This window comes from Cotesia glomerata, linkage group LG2 (genome assembly GCF_020080835.1).
Source record: "Cotesia glomerata isolate CgM1 linkage group LG2, MPM_Cglom_v2.3, whole genome shotgun sequence".
Classification (NCBI taxonomy): Eukaryota; Metazoa; Arthropoda; class Insecta; order Hymenoptera; family Braconidae; genus Cotesia; species Cotesia glomerata.
Genome location: NC_058159.1, coordinates 674,574 through 692,434, shown reverse-complemented (window position 1 = coordinate 692,434; position 17,861 = coordinate 674,574). Strand labels below are relative to the sequence as shown.

The window sequence follows — 17,861 nt, the reverse complement described above, 5'->3', positions numbered from 1 at the left end:
CGATATTGTCGTTGGATTCATCATTCCCATCGTTTTTTGTGCTGTAACCCTAGCGACGGGACCCTATAACAGGGTGCTACCATCCGGAGCCAGATGGTCCCTGGTTTTTTAACGAGGTTGTTACTCCTCCGACTCCTCCTTCCTCTCTCCGAAAGAGAGGCCCCGGGCTTGTCACCGGTATAGCAGAGTTACATCGGGATGAGCTTATATCTTTAGAAACGTCAATAGTTTAAAAGATACAAGGTCATTTCTTAATTATTGATATTTTTAAAGATATAAGCTCATTCCGGTGTTACACTCATCAAAAGCTTTAATTTGAGTACCCACATTAATTTTTGATATATTTTTCATATATACATATATATAATACACATAAATATATAAAATATATAAAAAATTGATGTGGGTACTCAAATGAAAGGTCTTGATGAGTGTAACATCGGGATGAGCTTATATCTTTAAAAATATCAATATTTCACAAGATAAAAGGTCTTTTGTTAATTATGTATCTAGAGATAGAGCATTTTTGAATGCAGCCTAAATACTTATTATAATAAATTGACTATTGGTGAGAATGATATGAAACTTCGAAAAGGCACAAATTTAAGTCAAGACCTTTGCAATGACACTAAATTTCATTTAAAAAACCAATTTTATCATATAAATACACTGGTCACAAAATTTTTCTTACTCTCTTAATAATATAGATTAGTTTTCTTTATGTATTAAAAAAAAAAAAATTGTTGTTCCAGGAGAGCATCCAGCGGCAATGCAGCACGGGAATTCGAGCAACAGTGGTGCGGCAACTTGCACTCTAGCCCTGCTACTTCTTTTTCTTTACGCTGGCTCTTTTGTAAGATGACTGATTAGTGATAACGATAATAATAACTATTATTACTACGACTACAATAACTATTAAAATTAAAAACTGCAACAACTTTTAAAGAGATATTTAGTTAAAAATTGTGGTGCATATTAATAATGAAGTGCGTTGCGATAATTTTAGGTGGTCCCTCTTCCGGCGAATATTAAATACCAAAGGACTTTAATCGCCGGTTTTATATTTTAAACAGAGTGCGAGGCATTGTTGTGTGTATACAAGATAAATTATATATAAATATAAATATAAACAAAATAATAAATTATATATACTCCTTACCTGATTGACTTTGACTTGTCGCTTACGACACGAGTGTTTGTGAGTTATTATCTAATTAATTAATTAATTAATTAATATTGTATAATAGTGTAAAATTATCCATCATCCAGCATCGATTTATCCAATCTAATCAGCCCGCTGATACTCCCGCATGGATTTATCTACATCATTTGTATTATAAATTATAATATTTAATTATATATCAAACTAAATTCCATTCCGACAAAATGGCTATCGGTTACTTGCAAATATTTTATTTCCACGTAGTTAATTAGTATTTATATCCAAAATGGTGAGGATAAATTGGTGGAAAAATTATATTTACCGGCGTGTTTATCTGCAAGATCGAAATAAAACGCGGTGGTCAATATTATTAATAATAATAATGATAATGATTAAAATATAATAATATTAATTTTCTGTAGATATAAAATGACGAATAAATCGTGAATGTAATGTGAACCATTGCTATATATAATATTTATAAAACATGGATGTATTTATAGACTATAAGCGAATAAAATATCACATTTATATGCGGTAATGGATAAACTGATAAGTGTAATAAAATTTTGTGTATCAAATAATTCGTACATTTTCAAGAGAATTTATCAATCAAATAATTTAATATTTAATTCATTCGGTTTATTGTTGACGGTTTTAATTTATCACGAAATTAATTGCGAAGGGCAAAATGAACCTCGGAGTTATTATTATTATTATTATTATTATTATTATTATTATGTTAAAGTTATTACTGTTAAGAGAAGCTTGTTAATTTAATTAGACTTAGAAAGAGTCAAGGGATTAATTTAAAAATTTTATAGTTGAATTTTTTAATTAAGCGAAAAAAAAGTTAATTTTTAAAACAATTTTTTCGTTTTTTAAATTTTTTGATTAAACATTTTTGGGATAATTTATCGGAAAAAAATTTGTGGAAAAATTTCAATATTTTTTTAAAGAAAAATATTTTTGGATTAATTAATTAAAGATTTTGGATCAATTGAAGGAAATTTTTAATTTTTATTAAAGATAACAATTATTCTTTGTTAACACTTATCTAAATACACGGTGGTGTCTTGCAAGTACAAGAGTTTGATTTTAAAATTGCTCTGATGAGTTTACAAAAATTTTTATTTGTTAGAACATCAATTTTCCGGTTAATATTCATTAATTAGAAAGACAAGTTGTTGATATTCGAGCTCATTTCGCTGCCTTCTTTTATTTAAAGCAATTTCAATGGGTTCAAGCGCTTACCGCATAACATATCTTTGATTATGTATAGTAATTTGTTATTAAAAATTGAAAATTATAAATTATAATAACTAAACTATCCGTCATTATAATTAAAAATCTGTAATATATGACATATATTTTTAAATGTTAAATCAAATGAATGATACTTGTATTAATAATAATTATGATAATTTGTAGATAATAATTGTGGATTCTATATGGGAAATTTTACTCAATTCAAGATGACATCCTGATTTTATAATATTTTATTAAAATGTATATTTGAATGTTTTGGGTAATTAAATGTATCATATCGAGTACGAGTTATTGTAATTTAATATTGACAATAGGAATGAAACATTCCTATCAATAATTACTTTTATTAAGTCTTAATTATTTCATTTCGCAAATAAATTATTATATTATTATTTCTATGGTAACCGGGGCAAAATGGGACCTGGTATTGAAGCTGAGAAATTTATTTGATGGAATAAAATTCGTTATTGATTACATTTTCAATACAAATGTAAAGTAATTTTGTTTGTAATTCTTGAATAATAAATACGGCAGAATGAATTTAACAACAATTTTGTATTTGATTATTCGTACATCTGCTTGACGTTAATCGAAGTTTTGAATAAATTTAAACTCCCTCATAGTTTGATAATTTAATTAACAATCAAGAGTTACCGGAAAAACGATAAATATTTAAACCTTCAAGTCGAATCAAAAATTTGGGAATTGGTTTGGTCTGAAGTTTTAGCCTTGGCTCTCTAAGGGAGTATTTCCAACATAATAGTCGCTAAAAGCATTTAATGTATGGCCGTTAAGCTGAGAGAGAATTTTTAAATACTTGGATTGACTATTCTTTCCACCCAAGTACAGCCTTTAAAAAGTTTAAATTTTTTTCTCGGGGTCAATATGTCACCCTGTCATTTCCGTCAATCTGCTTTCGTTATTTTTTTTGGTCATTCAATTTTTTAAATCTGTGTTATTTAATTTTAATCAAATACTTCAAATAATGGAATCGGTATGTACGATATGTTTAATATAATACTGGGGCAAAATCGGCTGGGAAAAAATCCCGAGGTTAGAATTTTTCATAAACTACAATTCAGAGGAGTTGAACAAGCCTACTGTAGTTTTCATAAACAAACCGTATGAGCAAATCCAGCCGCCAAAATTTTTCAATAAAAACTAACGATCAAAAATCATTTCTCTAAAATTATATTTCCCTTATTCCATTTTTACTCTCCCTTGTATCCACGAGAATATTCAAAATTTTTACGTTTTTATAAACAATCACAATTTTTAGTAGAAAATAGCCCAAATTTTCTTACATTTCTCAAAATTAATTTATGAAAGCAAAAGAATTTGTTTTAATTTTGAAAACTCTTGCATTTTTACAAAAATTAAAAAATAAGTTTCTAACTTTTACTTCACTTCACATAAAAACATTTTCAGCTAATTCATCAACTTCTGCAAACCATAGAAAAACCAAATGTCCCCCAAAGTAACGCTCTAAAATTTGGTCTCAATTTGCACATTTCGCCCTTCTACCTAAATCTATTATTCATCGACCAACAACCGTCACCCCAACCGCAAATCGTTCCGCTCGTAAAAAAGCAAAAAATACTGTCCCATTTCGCTTCGTTTTTCGATGCGCGAATGAACGTGTAAAAAACTTGCCATGCCGATAAAAAATAGGTATATTAGTATACGATAAATCATAAAATAAAACCTCGATAAGGATCTAAAAAAATAATCTGTAAGAGCTTGATCGAGTGGATGGAAAAGTAGCGTAAGACAAGTGCGATTTATGTTTATTTGCTATTAATTATTAATTATTATTATAAATAATAAATAACGATGAGCAAATACCGAGGATGCACCGAGCACGTTCGTCTGATCACAGCTTTTCTTGGAAATACTATACTACCTCGTACACGACGGGGATGATGATAAATGATAATAATAATAATAATAATATTAACAATTACAATAATGATAATAATAATTTTAATATTAACTAGCAACCTTGCAGTCACTATGTGACTGCCGTGACTAGTGAACTATAAATAAATAAAAAAAATAAATTTACTTTATTAAATAATGACTTTTGTTAAATTGCACTGTACTTTTTTAACTATTGACATTTTTAAAGATATAAGCTCATCCCGATGTTGTACTCATCAAGGGCTTTCATTTGAGTACCCACATGCATTTTTATATATTTTTCATATATACATATATATAATATATATAAATATATGAAAAATTGATATGGGTACTTAAATGAAAGGTCTTGATTAGTGTAACATCAGGATGAGCTTATATCTTTAAAAATTTCAATAATTAAGAACTGACTTTGCTATCTTGTCAACGAATGATATTATTCAAGATATAAGCTCATCCTGAAGTTACACTCATCAAGAGCTTTCATTTGAGTACCCACATGCATTTTTATATATACATATATATGATATATATAAATATATGAAAAATTGATGTGGGTACTCAAATGAAAGGTCTCGACGAGTGTAACATCGGGATGAGCTTATATCTTCAAAAATATCATTAGTTGACAAAATAGCAATGTCAGTTTTTAATTATTGACATTCTTTTAGATATAAGCTCATTCTGATGTTACACTTATCAAGAGCTTTCATTTGAGTACCCACATGCATTTTTGATATATTTTTCATATATATATATATATATATATATATATATATATATATATATATATATATATATATATATATATATATATATATATATATATATATATATATATATATATAACATATATAAATATATGAAAAATTGATGTGGGTACTCAAATAAAAGGTCTCGATGAGTGTAACATCCGGATGAGATTATATTTTTAAAAATGTCAATAGTTCACAAGATATTTGTTAAAATACCCTGTACTTTCTTAACTATTGACATTTTTAAAGATATAAGCTCATCCCAATGTTATACTCATCAAGAGCTTTCATTTAAGTACCCACATGCATTTTGATATATTTTCCATATATACATATATATAATATATATAAATATATAAAATACATGAAAAATTGATGTGGGTACTCAAATGAAAGATTTTGATGAGTGTAACATCGGAATGAGCTTATATCTTTAAAAATGTCAATAGTTCACAAGATACAAGGTAATTTCTTAATTATGTATCGAGAGATAGAGAATTTTACTTATCATCATAAATTGACTATTGGTGAGAATGATATGAAACATTGAAAAGGCACAACTCCAGGTCTCGTCTTTTCCAACAATACCAAATTTAACTACAAAATTTTGCTTATTCTCTCAATAATATAGATAATACTAATAACGAGGATGATAATGATAACTGTACCAATACCAATGTCCGTGGCCTCATTACTATACTGTCCACACACATTATTACATGTGGCAGCGTTTGTCAACGTAAAACGGGTCGTACTAAAAATAACATCGCACGATGAGGTATTACGAGATCTGATGAGTACATAGTGCTCCTCTTGCTATCCTCTTTACGCGTAAATCAGACAGAATAGAATGAGAGAAGAGATGCGAGTGGAGCTCGAGCTACTCCCTCTAAAGGGGTAGTTGTGATGTAATATAACGGTATGTTAGTACAGAAGGGCGAAGGGTGAGGTGACGGATAAACATTTCAGCCAATCGAGCGAATGTAAGCTTTATAGTGTCAGAGTTCTCCCGTCCCTCGCTATCTACGTATTTACGTATGTATGTCTGTGTTAAAGTATGTATGTGGGTGTAATGTCACTGAAATAGACTTTGTAGCGTTGGTATACATACCCAGGATCTTCATTTACTTTAAATACCTTTGAATTAATAAACAATGCTCGCTGCCGTCGTTACTGTATATGAAGCTAGGTAATGTTTATTTTCTACTAAATAAGTGTATGCTTATTAACTACTAATTTAAGTGTGAACGAAAAACCGACTTAATTATACGCTCCGTTTAATTGTTACATTGTTATTTTTTTAATATTTATATAAATATGTGTTTCCTTTTTATTGAAATTCAAATTGCGTTTTTTTTTAATTTTATAAAAATTACAATGTTAAATTTAATATTTACATTGAAAGCTCTGAAAATTAACATTAAAAGTTTGAATTTAGAAAAATGTTATTTCAAACTGCACGGAAAGAACAAAATGACACTGGACATCATCCCAGATTATACTGAGTGAAAAAAAATTCAGATAGTAGCTAGTATAATCCTGGATTACAATCAGTATAATCCAGATATCGTCCAGTATAATCTAGATTTTTCTAGCTACTATCTGAAATTTTTTTTCACTACAGATATCATTGAGTATAATCTGGAATGATATCCAGTGTCATCTTGTTCTTTCCGTGTGCACAGTAAAAAATTTTGCGTCTTTGCGTCAAAAAACTTAGTGTTAAAAATTTTTGTGTTAAATATTTAACACTTTTATGTGTTAATTTAACAATTATTCTGTTAAATTAACACAAAATAGTGTTAAATATTTAACATCAAAATTTTTAACACAAAATTTTTTGACGCAAAACTTTTTACTCTGTGTAATTTTTCTAGTTTTGAATACGACGGGATACTTATTACTATTTATAATGTAATTTTTTGAGTTTTCTTTTTTCCGTGAAGTTATCTAATAAATTTGTTATTTTATTAAAAAGTTAATTAAGGATTTTTATATTTATAATTGAGGAGAAAATGTGGGACGGAATAATGGTTGTGTAATTTTTATTATTTGTAATTTAGTTTGAATATCAAATGCTTACTAAATTTGTAAAAAAGAAAATTATTTTGACACGAAAGTGTTTCAATTTTTGAAAAATCCTTTTTTTACTAAACCTGGGTAATTTTATTAAAAATTTTGAATTAAGAACCAGGAAACTCTTTTTTACTTCCTTAGATTAGTCATGTGACCGAACGATCTGTAGCGTAAGACGCGGCGCTTATCATTGAGGACTAAACGGTCTCGGGTTCGAGACCCAGCAATTGAAAAAAATATTTTTTAAAAAAATCTATTAAATTTTTTAGCCAAAAATTTTTCAAAATACATATTCAATTAATAAAAACACATAAAAATGAATCTACGTTATTAAATATTTATACAGACTACACATGTAATTTTAAATGAATATCGGATAAATTAATTAATCGATTGGATAAGGGTTTTTTTAAATTGACAGTTAATTTTTGTTAAACGAATTTCCATAACGATCTTCCATACGGTTTTTCTCATCAATACCATGTCAATAAAAAGGAATCAGGTCAACCAATTGATTTTTAAAGTTACCATGCTTGCAAAGCTTAATACTGAATTGACATCACGCGCCATTCGGATTAAAATAATTATTTTAAAATCAATATGATAGTGAATAAATTTTCAATTATGTCAAAGATGTTTCTCAATAAAACTTCTTTGTATTAATAATATTACAAATATTAACCTATTTTAATATCCAGGATTGTGTATTTGTAATTCATTCCTTGGCAACACACACATTGTAAGATATAACTTACGTAATAACTTTTATTTAAGTAGAACAGAATGACATGGTCTGTATAAAAACAAAGTATTATTATTGGCTATGTACTTAAAGTTAAACATGATAAATTATTAATAACACTACATTAGCGTTTTCATTATCCATTGATTTGAAGTTTCCATTTGAGTTTATAAATAATTTAATATACTTCCGTTAATTTAAAGTGCTGGCGTTGGTTGTTAATTTATTTTTGTCATTTGAATAAATTTTGTCGGAAAATTTTATTTATTTTTAAATTTAACATTTCTACTGCGCTAAAAAAGTAATGATATGCATTTATTTTTACGATTAATTTAAATCCCACGTCCTGTTCTCGGGATTTGTGATAAATAAATTTCTTGATCAATTAAATTTTTAAATCCAAGCAGCTCAGCCAAAGCTTTTAAGATTAACCGTCGGATTTTTATTAATAAATAAAAATTGTTCCAGACGAAATCTTTAAATTTTGGTAAAGTTAATGAAAAACGGTCGATAAATTGACTGAATAGTAAGTTACCATGTTTAATTAACATAAGTTCGAATAAGTCTCCAACAATTGACTGCAATTGCAATGAACCCAATTTGGAAAAATTCCATAACTGAAATTACGATTAGCACTGCGTTAATCTCGAAAAATTTTCTGTCAAATTTACACAACTATTTTTTCCTTAGGAGTGTGAGTGCTTACATTTTTATAATACAAAAGAAAAGTAATTATTGATGCCGTTGATTATTGATGCGACGGCAGTTGAGCGGTTGCGATGCTTTGAAAAAAAAAAAAAAACGATGTACATTACTAAATCATAAATCGATTCATTTATATGTAAAAAAATCATCGACAGAAATATACATATATATATAAATACATTATTTAAATATAATAATTAAGATAATGAGAATGCGACTGGTAGGATATAAGTATTATTATGATTATGAATACACTAATGATAAGTAAGTGCGCGTTAGTCAAATATAAGAAGCTATAAGCTGGTAGTTATATTATATTATAAAATATAAATATTATTTAATAATGTTATATTATATTATATTATATTATATAATTGAAATCACGGTGTATATAATGAAGATATTAATTTATTGGTTATATTTATTTTGTTGAACCTAGTTGTATTATTGCAAACTCGGTAAATATAGTAAAGAAATGGATTATTTGTGAAAGATATACTTGTATTTTATTATTTCCTTTTCCATTACATTCTTTATTAATTAATTTACTTCCTTTGATCTTATTGAGATGAATACCATCAAATCTAATTAAAAATATTGTATATTTTATTCTATACGACATAATTATTTTAATTGTAGTCAGTAATGTTGCTACATATAGAAAATAAATTACTTTTAGGTTGCAGTGTAATTTTAAATATCTACATTGAAGAAATTATTTTTAAAATTAATGATTGTAGTCATTTTTAAGGCCAACAATATTGTCGGGAATTATTAGCTGAGATATTTCTATTTTCATTTAAGAGACGCATTTTATTGATACTTGAATGACATTTGCTGTGACGGTTGCAGAGATAGATAGAACAGAAGTTGACAGTTGTCAGCAAAACCTCGACCGAGTTATTTCAAAAGATAAAATAAAATTAATAATCATAATTTACGAGCGTAGTCACCGGCGCGGATAAACAAAAAATAGTGTCAGTTTAATAACGAGTTTCAAAATAAAGTCATTCAAATCAATTGACCTTTTCGTAGATTTTTCGTACCACCAACGGGACAACTGACAAAATAGTAACGTGTGTAATGCACAAGTCAGTCTAAGAACAAGTTAAATGTTTTTAAAATTTCGTAGATCGGTTAATAATTAAATTAATCTAAATGGCGACAATGCCAAGAGATCCGTCAGATGTCTAATTAAATCTATAGCTTGAGTAATTTCTGACCGCGCACTAGCTTAATTATTCTTTCAATACTGCTGGCGAAAACTATATTAATAAAAAAACTCATGGACGTAATCAGGTTAAATAGAAATATTGTAGTCGCGGCTTTTTTACCGATGCCTTCGCTGCCGGCTGACCAACTTCTACTTTTTTCACTTTATTAATCAAATCTATAAATTTCCGCTCTTCTACAAGATCAACTGAATTATTAAATCAGAGTAAATTTATTTCAGAGCTGCCTCTTCACTCATATCACTTAATTTATTTATTTATTAAAATAAAATAATTTCTCATAACTAAATTCACCTTAAATATGATATTAATCCTCAAGTAACTTACAGGTCAAATTTTATTTATAAAATAATAGTTTAAAAAAACTAAAAACACGCTTTTTATAGAAAACCAAACTAAAAAATAGAAAATAAATTTAAATTAAGAATAGTGTTAAAAATTTCAATAAATATAAATTAATAATAGTGTAAATAAAAAAAATGTATTTTATTTTTAAAAAAGCGTGAGGTGCATGGTGTCAATAGTTATAAATATTTTATTGACAGATATGAGTAGAGTGATTATCATTTTGATAATATCTTAAAAAGCAACCCACGCTTTTTAAAATAAAATACATTTTTTTATTTACACTATTATTAATTTATATTTATTGAAATTTTTAACACTATTCTTAATTTAAATTTATTTTCTATTTTTAGTTTGGTTTTCTATAAAAGCGTGTTTTTAGTTTTTAAACTATTATTTATTTTTTACTTTTTAGTTTGGTTTATTTATAAAAGCGTGATTTTTAGTTTTTAAACTATTATTTGTTGATTATCAAAAATATTCAGGCGCGCAAATTACCCACGGAGAGTTACATACTGACATACTGACATACTGACATACAAGTGAAGCTAATAAAAAATAATTATTTATAAATATTATAAATACGGGGAATCAGAGTTCGATTTCGGAGAGCGAGCCTGAGAAACGGCTACCAGAACCAAGGAAGGCCGCAGGCGCGCAGATTACCCACGGAGAGTTACTGACATACTGACAAACTGACATACAAGTGAAGCTAATATAAAGCGTGTAATTACCTTTGAATATATTATTTTTATTGAAAAATTACTTATTAAAAAAAAAAAAAAATCTTTAGAAACAATATTTCAAATAATTATTCTTTAATTGAAATGTATCAATTAAAAATAATTTTTCCCACTCAAAATAATCATTATTATAATCTCAATTAATAATCTATGCATTGTTAAAATTGTGAACCTACATAATTAAATATAAAAATAACTTTCCAGTATGTATGCCACACAATAATGAAATAAAATTTTCCAAGGGTAAAAAGAAACCCCGTTAAATATAAATATAGGGTACATGTTATTTAATATAGTATATATTTCATATATAGATAAAATTTATTTACCATAGAAGCTCGAGTTTTAATTTAAAATCTCATGCATCCATAGAATACATACATTCGCAGTATATAATACCGTTGACGTTTATAAATATACATAGAGTATGTACTATATACATTGTATATGTTTTCACCTACTTGCAGGTGCTTTTTTCATCGGCATATGACCTCGTATCTTACGGTGTGATGGATTAGTAGGTCGCGAAACGACGATAAAAAATATCCCAACGGAATTCCATAGATGACAACGTCGACGAGAAATATCTTTATGTGATGCCGGGATTAATAATAATAATAATAATATTGCTGATGAAATTGATGATGAAGAAGAATGACTATTCGCTCGTGATTTCAAAAGTTTCATTTCTTCTCGCATTTAAATGAAAATAAATATAAAAAAGGATGAGAATTGTCAGTAAAGTATAAAGAAGAGGGTACAGACTCTAGTGAGCATCAGGGCCAGTAGTTGAAGGAACTTTGCTCGTTAATTCTTGCTTCGTCGCTTCATTGACTTCAATACATCGCGCGGCTTATAACATCTCCTGAATTATATAGATATATACGAAAGGCATGTATGGAGAAAAAAAAAAAAAAGTTAAAAAAAAGAAGATTAAATAAAGGGAAAAGTTAAGTTAAAAGTAAAACTTTTTTTCTGTGATCAGCAATCTTTCTTGCACAAGTCAAGTCAATTGCACGTGTCTTCGTTATAGACTGTGAAACGCTCAATCTATAGGATATAGATATAGATATATATCATTTATTTCATTCTTTTCACGCAAGTTTGTGAAAAACTTTTTAATTCCGTGATTATTGCGAAAAATCGTTCATCATCTCTCCTGGCTTCTTTTATTTGATTTATTTCAGTATTGTAGCGATAGAGATGGATATATATGTGGGAGAAAGAGAGGCAAGACAAGCTGACTGGAATATTTATTGAAAATTGGGACTCTAATTGTATCAACGTTGTTTTGTACTGTTTTTCCTCTTTGTTCGACTTGTTTTATGGATATTAGCAATTTAGTTTAGGTAATCAAGGTTTCTTTGTTCGAATCAATGGCTAACTTTGATGTTCTTATTATTTGGATGCGTTTGTGGCTAGTAAAGACTAGTAACTATTGATCAAAAAAGAATTCACTCTTAATTTTTTATTATTATAGCAAGAATTACATCTCAAGTATAATTGTGCCTAAAAAAAACTGACGAGTTAAAATATGTCTGAGTTAAACCTTAAATAACTTTTGAAAATATAAATTTATCGAAAAATCATGGGAGATATTTCTTGTAAGACGTTCAATTTTTTATTAAGTTTATAAAGTTCAAAAATAATGTTTTTATAATTAAAAAATTGATTATTTTAATTTTCAATCTCTAAAAATCAATACGAAGATCTTAAACTCTGATAGTGTTTGTATTTTAGCATTTTCTGACGGAATTTGATGATTATTTAGTAATATAAGGCTATTTATAACTTTTCAAACAAAAATAATGTTAAAATTCCTCAACAGATGGCGCATGATCACGAAATTGTCTCCTTATAGGAGAGTTAATTTTGTGGACTCAAATAATAAAAAAATATTATTCTAATTCTTTTAGAGTTTATTTATCATTAGTTTTTAATTTTTTTTCAGCATTTTCTGATAAAATTTGAAGATTATTTAAGCAATATAAGGCTATTTATAACTTTTCAAACAAAAATAATGTTAAAATTCCTCAACAGATGGCGCATGATCACGAAATTGTCTCCTTATAGGAGAGTTAATTTTGTGGACTCAAATAATAAAAAAATATTATTCTAATTCTTTTAGAGTTTATTTATCATTAGTTTTTAATTTTTTTTCAGCATTTTCTGATAAAATTTGAAGATTATTTAAGCAATATAAGGGTATTTATAATTTTTCAAACAAAAATAATGTTAAGATTTCTCAACAGGTGGCGCATGATCGCAGAATCGTCTCCTTACAAGAGAGTTAATTTTGTAGTCTTAAATAATAAATCAAAAAACATTATTCTAATTCTTTTAGAGTTTATTTATGATTATTTTTTAATTTTTTTCCAGCACTTTCTGACGGGATTTGAAGATTATTTAAGTAATATAAGGCCATATATAATTTTTCAAACAAAAATAATGTTAAAATTCCCCAACAGGTGGCGCATGATCGCTAAATTTTCTCTTTATAAGACAGTTAATTTTGAGATGCTAACTTATAAATCAAAAATCATCATTCTAATTTTTTTGGAGTTATTTATTATTGATTTTTATTTTTTTTCATTTTCATATATTATGATATAAAAAAAAAGTATCAGGAAAATTTTTTCCCAGCTATTTTGCAATCAAAATGTTTTTTGTTATAGATTTTGTGCTTTAAATAAGTCGAAAAAATTATATTTAAATTTATTTATAAAAATAAATGAAAAAATAACTAATTAGTTACTTAGTAATTAATCGACCTAAATTTCAAATTCTCTTTCTGCTCGATAATCATTAAATTTCAATAAAAAATTTTTTGAACATCCCTTTACAATAAAAATAAGCTTTAATGTATGATGTTAATTATAAAACTGTGACGTTAATTATAAAGCTGAGGTGACTAGATTATTCAATTAACCAGTTACTCTAAAGTTTATCTCTGATAGGCAATAATTAAAAGCAGTTATTTGTAACATCGATTTTATTTACAAAGCATCTATGACGCATTTGGTATGACACAAAGATAAAATAAGAAGGTATGCTATAATAAGCGCAGTAGTAAGAGTCTAAGTATAAGCAGCCGATGATAATAACTGTACCGTATAATTATAATTAATAGAGCTTTATTGTTGAATATTAATATTCACGCCAGCATTATGAGTATATTTGAATCCAATTTACACCTCACACTTCTATGCGCTTAAAATTATTATGAATATTAAATATTTAATATTATTTGAGAGATATTTTCTTTAGATTTTTAATGAGAATATTTTTCTCATTTCATTTCTGCATTTTAAAGATAAGTTTATTTTTTTATATTACTATTATTTAAATGATTGCTATTCTAACAGTTCACACTCAGTAAAAAGCGGAAATGTTTTCAATTTAACCTTTCAATATAAAAATAACTATCGATAATTGATTACTGATAAAAAATATTCAAATAATTCAACAGAACTCGAGTAATCAAATAACTCGAGAATTGATATATAAATATTTAATAAATCGCTTATATTTGAATAACTTTTTAGTCGATATAATGCACCTCTATTTATCGAGAGTACTGCATATATACGAGATGCTATACGGTACATTTTCAATTAACTTTCAACAATACTACTTTGGTTTGAATGTTTTCACGATTTAATTAAATTTGCTTTTGAATTATCAATTAAGTAATTAATTTCTAATCATGATCACACTTAATTTTTATTTTTATTCTTAAAAGTAATCAAAATTTTCATTTATATTTCAAAATATTTTTAGTAAATAATTTTCTTATCAATAAATAAAAATTTCAAATCGGAAAAATTAAATTCAAGTCTTACCTTAGATAATTTTAATTTGTTTCCAATTTTTTTTGTAAAAAAAAATTAAAATTTTTTTAGAGTTAAAAATTTTAATTTTTATTCTAATTAATTAATTAAAAATATTTTTTAAATAAACCTTGGTATGTTTTTTAATTTTTATTATAAAAAAAGGTGAGTAATAAAGAACAATAATTTTTTTATAGATTTTTTATTTTAATTACAATGTTTTAACAATGTTATTATCAATAAGATCTACAATTTTCTAAAATTAACTTAAAAGATCATAAAGTATAGTATAAAAAATTAATAATAATAAATTGATATAAATAAATGAAAAAAATAAATATTATTTATTAAAAGTTTTCATTTATTTGAAATAAAAAAAAAAAGAACGATTGTTCTACCGCTCATTGAAATAAATGTAGAATAATTGAGTATATTTCAAAATATTACTTAAACTTTCTGTGTTTATTGATTAACAATATTAATAATTTATAATTACAATGCACATGTGATTTTATTTGAATTGACGTTTAATGTTTTGTGTTCAGCCACGCATATAGATTTTAAATGGCGAACTATTTAAATTGAGATATTTCAGAGGTATAATTTATTTTTAATTCCACCTATTTTATTTATATATTTGATAACATATTTTTAAATCGTAAAATGTGCAACGAATAATTATTTAAGTATGTCATCCCCGACGATTGAACGGATCTGCTTAACATCGTTTCGTGCGTGTTTTATGTAATAAATATTCATTCACTTTATCGACATGCATACACACCCACAGCTCGTAATAATACACATTTAGAGGTAATTATAAATAAAAATTTAACCTGTAAGTGACTTGATAATTAATATCATATTTGTGGTAAATTTAGTTATGAGAAATTATTTTATTTTAATAAATAATTTAAGTGATATGTCAAGAGACAGCTCCGAAATAAATTTGCTCTGATTTAATAATTCAGTTGATATTAATGTCATTTAAATTAAATTTTAAAGAGGATCTTTATATTGGTCGAAGAAAATAATTGTATCTAGATTTAATTGTAGAAGAGTGGAAATTTATAGATTTGATGAATAAAGTGGAAAAAGTAGAAGTTGGTCAGCCGGCAGCGAAGGCATCGGTAAAAAAGCCACGGTTACAATTTTTTTATTTAACCTGATTACGTCTATGAGTTTTTTTATTAATATAGTTTTCTCCAGCAGTATTAAAAGAATAATTAAGCTAGTGCGCGGTCAGAAATTACTCAAGCTATAGATTTAATTAGACATCTGACGGCTCTCTTGGCATTGTCGCCATTTAGATTAATTTAATTATTAACCGACCTACGAAATTTTAAAAACATTTAACTTGTTCTTAGACTGACTTGTGCATTACACACGTTACTATTTTGTCAGTTGTCCCGTTGGTGGTACGAAAAATCTACGAAAAGCTCAACTGATTTGAATGACTTTATTTTGAAACTCGTTATTAAACTGACGCTATTTTTTGTTCATCCGTGCCGGTGACTACGCTCGTAAATTATGGTTATTAAATTTATTTTATCTTTTGAAATAACTCGGTCGAGGTTTCGCTGACAACTGTCAACTTCTGTTCTATCTATCTCTGCAACCGTCACAGCAAATGTCACTCAAGTATCAATAAAATGCGTCTCTTAAATGAAAAAAAAAAAATATCTCAGCTAATAATTCCTGACAATATTGTCGGCCTTAAAAATGACTACAATCATTAATTTTAAAAATAATTTCTTCAATGCGGATATTTAAAATTACACTACAACCTGAAAGTAAATACCGCAAAATTTTCAAACTTTTTCCGATGTACTGAACAAGTGGACATTAAACAACTGAAAAATTTTAATAATACAATTTAATTACTAATAAAATCGAGTAAACACAGCTTGATGTAGTTAAATAATAATTGAACTATCCTATGAGTATATTTCAATTTAATCACAATACGATAATAATCACAACTCTTTATTTTTCGGTATTTAATTAAAATATTTACTTTTTGTGTTGAAGGAAAAAATATTCACCGAGCATATTTGTAACTCAACAATGGAACGATCCTCTTAATCAATAATTATGCAAATACGCAGTAAAAATATTAACAATGAAATTAATTTATAATAATAACGATAACAATAATCGACCATGCAAATAATTACAATACACGCACACTTTTCAGCATTGTTATAATTATCGTTAATAATTTTAATAAAAACATTAATAATTTTTTCCACATTCCCAAACTCGATCATACGTACGTTAAAGTATTCCACACATTTTTAAAACGTATTGATTATAAAAAATAAGATAATAGAAAAGTTATGCAATAGCAAAAATAAATTATTGTTTTTTTATATTGTATAAATTAGTGATACATTATTTGGATAAAGAAATAACTCTTGAATATTTATACACATATATGGCAGCTTACAATCTTGATTTTTTTAATTTTTTCTCATCATTGAAATAATCATAATAAGAATAGTTATAATTACTCCCGGTAACTTTAATACAGTACTTGCAATCTAAACATTCAAACAATTTGATTATTATTTTATAAACATCGTTTAATAGATTTTTTAATGATTAATGACTTCATTTGATATTTAAATAGAACTTTTTTTTATGTATATACAGGCGAATAATATGTATTTAATAGATTTTTATTTTTATCAAGATCAACAGATAATATAAATTTATATAATGCATCAACAGTTTTTTTAAAAGGAATAATTATTTTTTTACTTTTATATATTTTTTTTTATTTAAAATTCTTTCAGCTATAGCTATTTATATTTGTTTCAAAGTTAACTTTGATTGTCAATCGATAAAAATATATACATAGAATCGTTTGAGCAATGTATAATTTGTTTAAAAAAATTTTATCCGTGTGAGAAAAAGCTCGAAAATTTTTGATAAAAAAATTTAATTCAAAATTTTATTTTGAACATCTTTAAATTAATTTTAAAAAATCAAACAATTTTTTAAATTTCTTATCTTAATTTGCAATTTAAAAATATCCTTAAAAAGTAATAAAATTAAATTAATTAGAAAAAAAATTTCT

General features: G+C 26.2%; 1 protein-coding gene across 4 annotated transcripts in view; it reads left to right on the top strand.

The window, feature by feature from the left end:
- LOC123258596 (hemicentin-1-like) overlaps positions 1-1,138 on the top strand; it is a 68,897-nt gene extending 67,759 nt beyond the window's left edge. For all 4 annotated transcript variants that reach the window (XM_044718711.1, XM_044718714.1, XM_044718712.1 and 1 more), the window contains one exon: positions 753-1,138. In XM_044718711.1, the coding sequence (XP_044574646.1) occupies positions 753-862 (110 nt within the window). In that variant the 3' untranslated portion in view covers positions 863-1,138. The remainder of the gene's footprint in view (positions 1-752) is intronic.
- Positions 1,139-17,861: the final 16,723 nt, after the last annotated feature.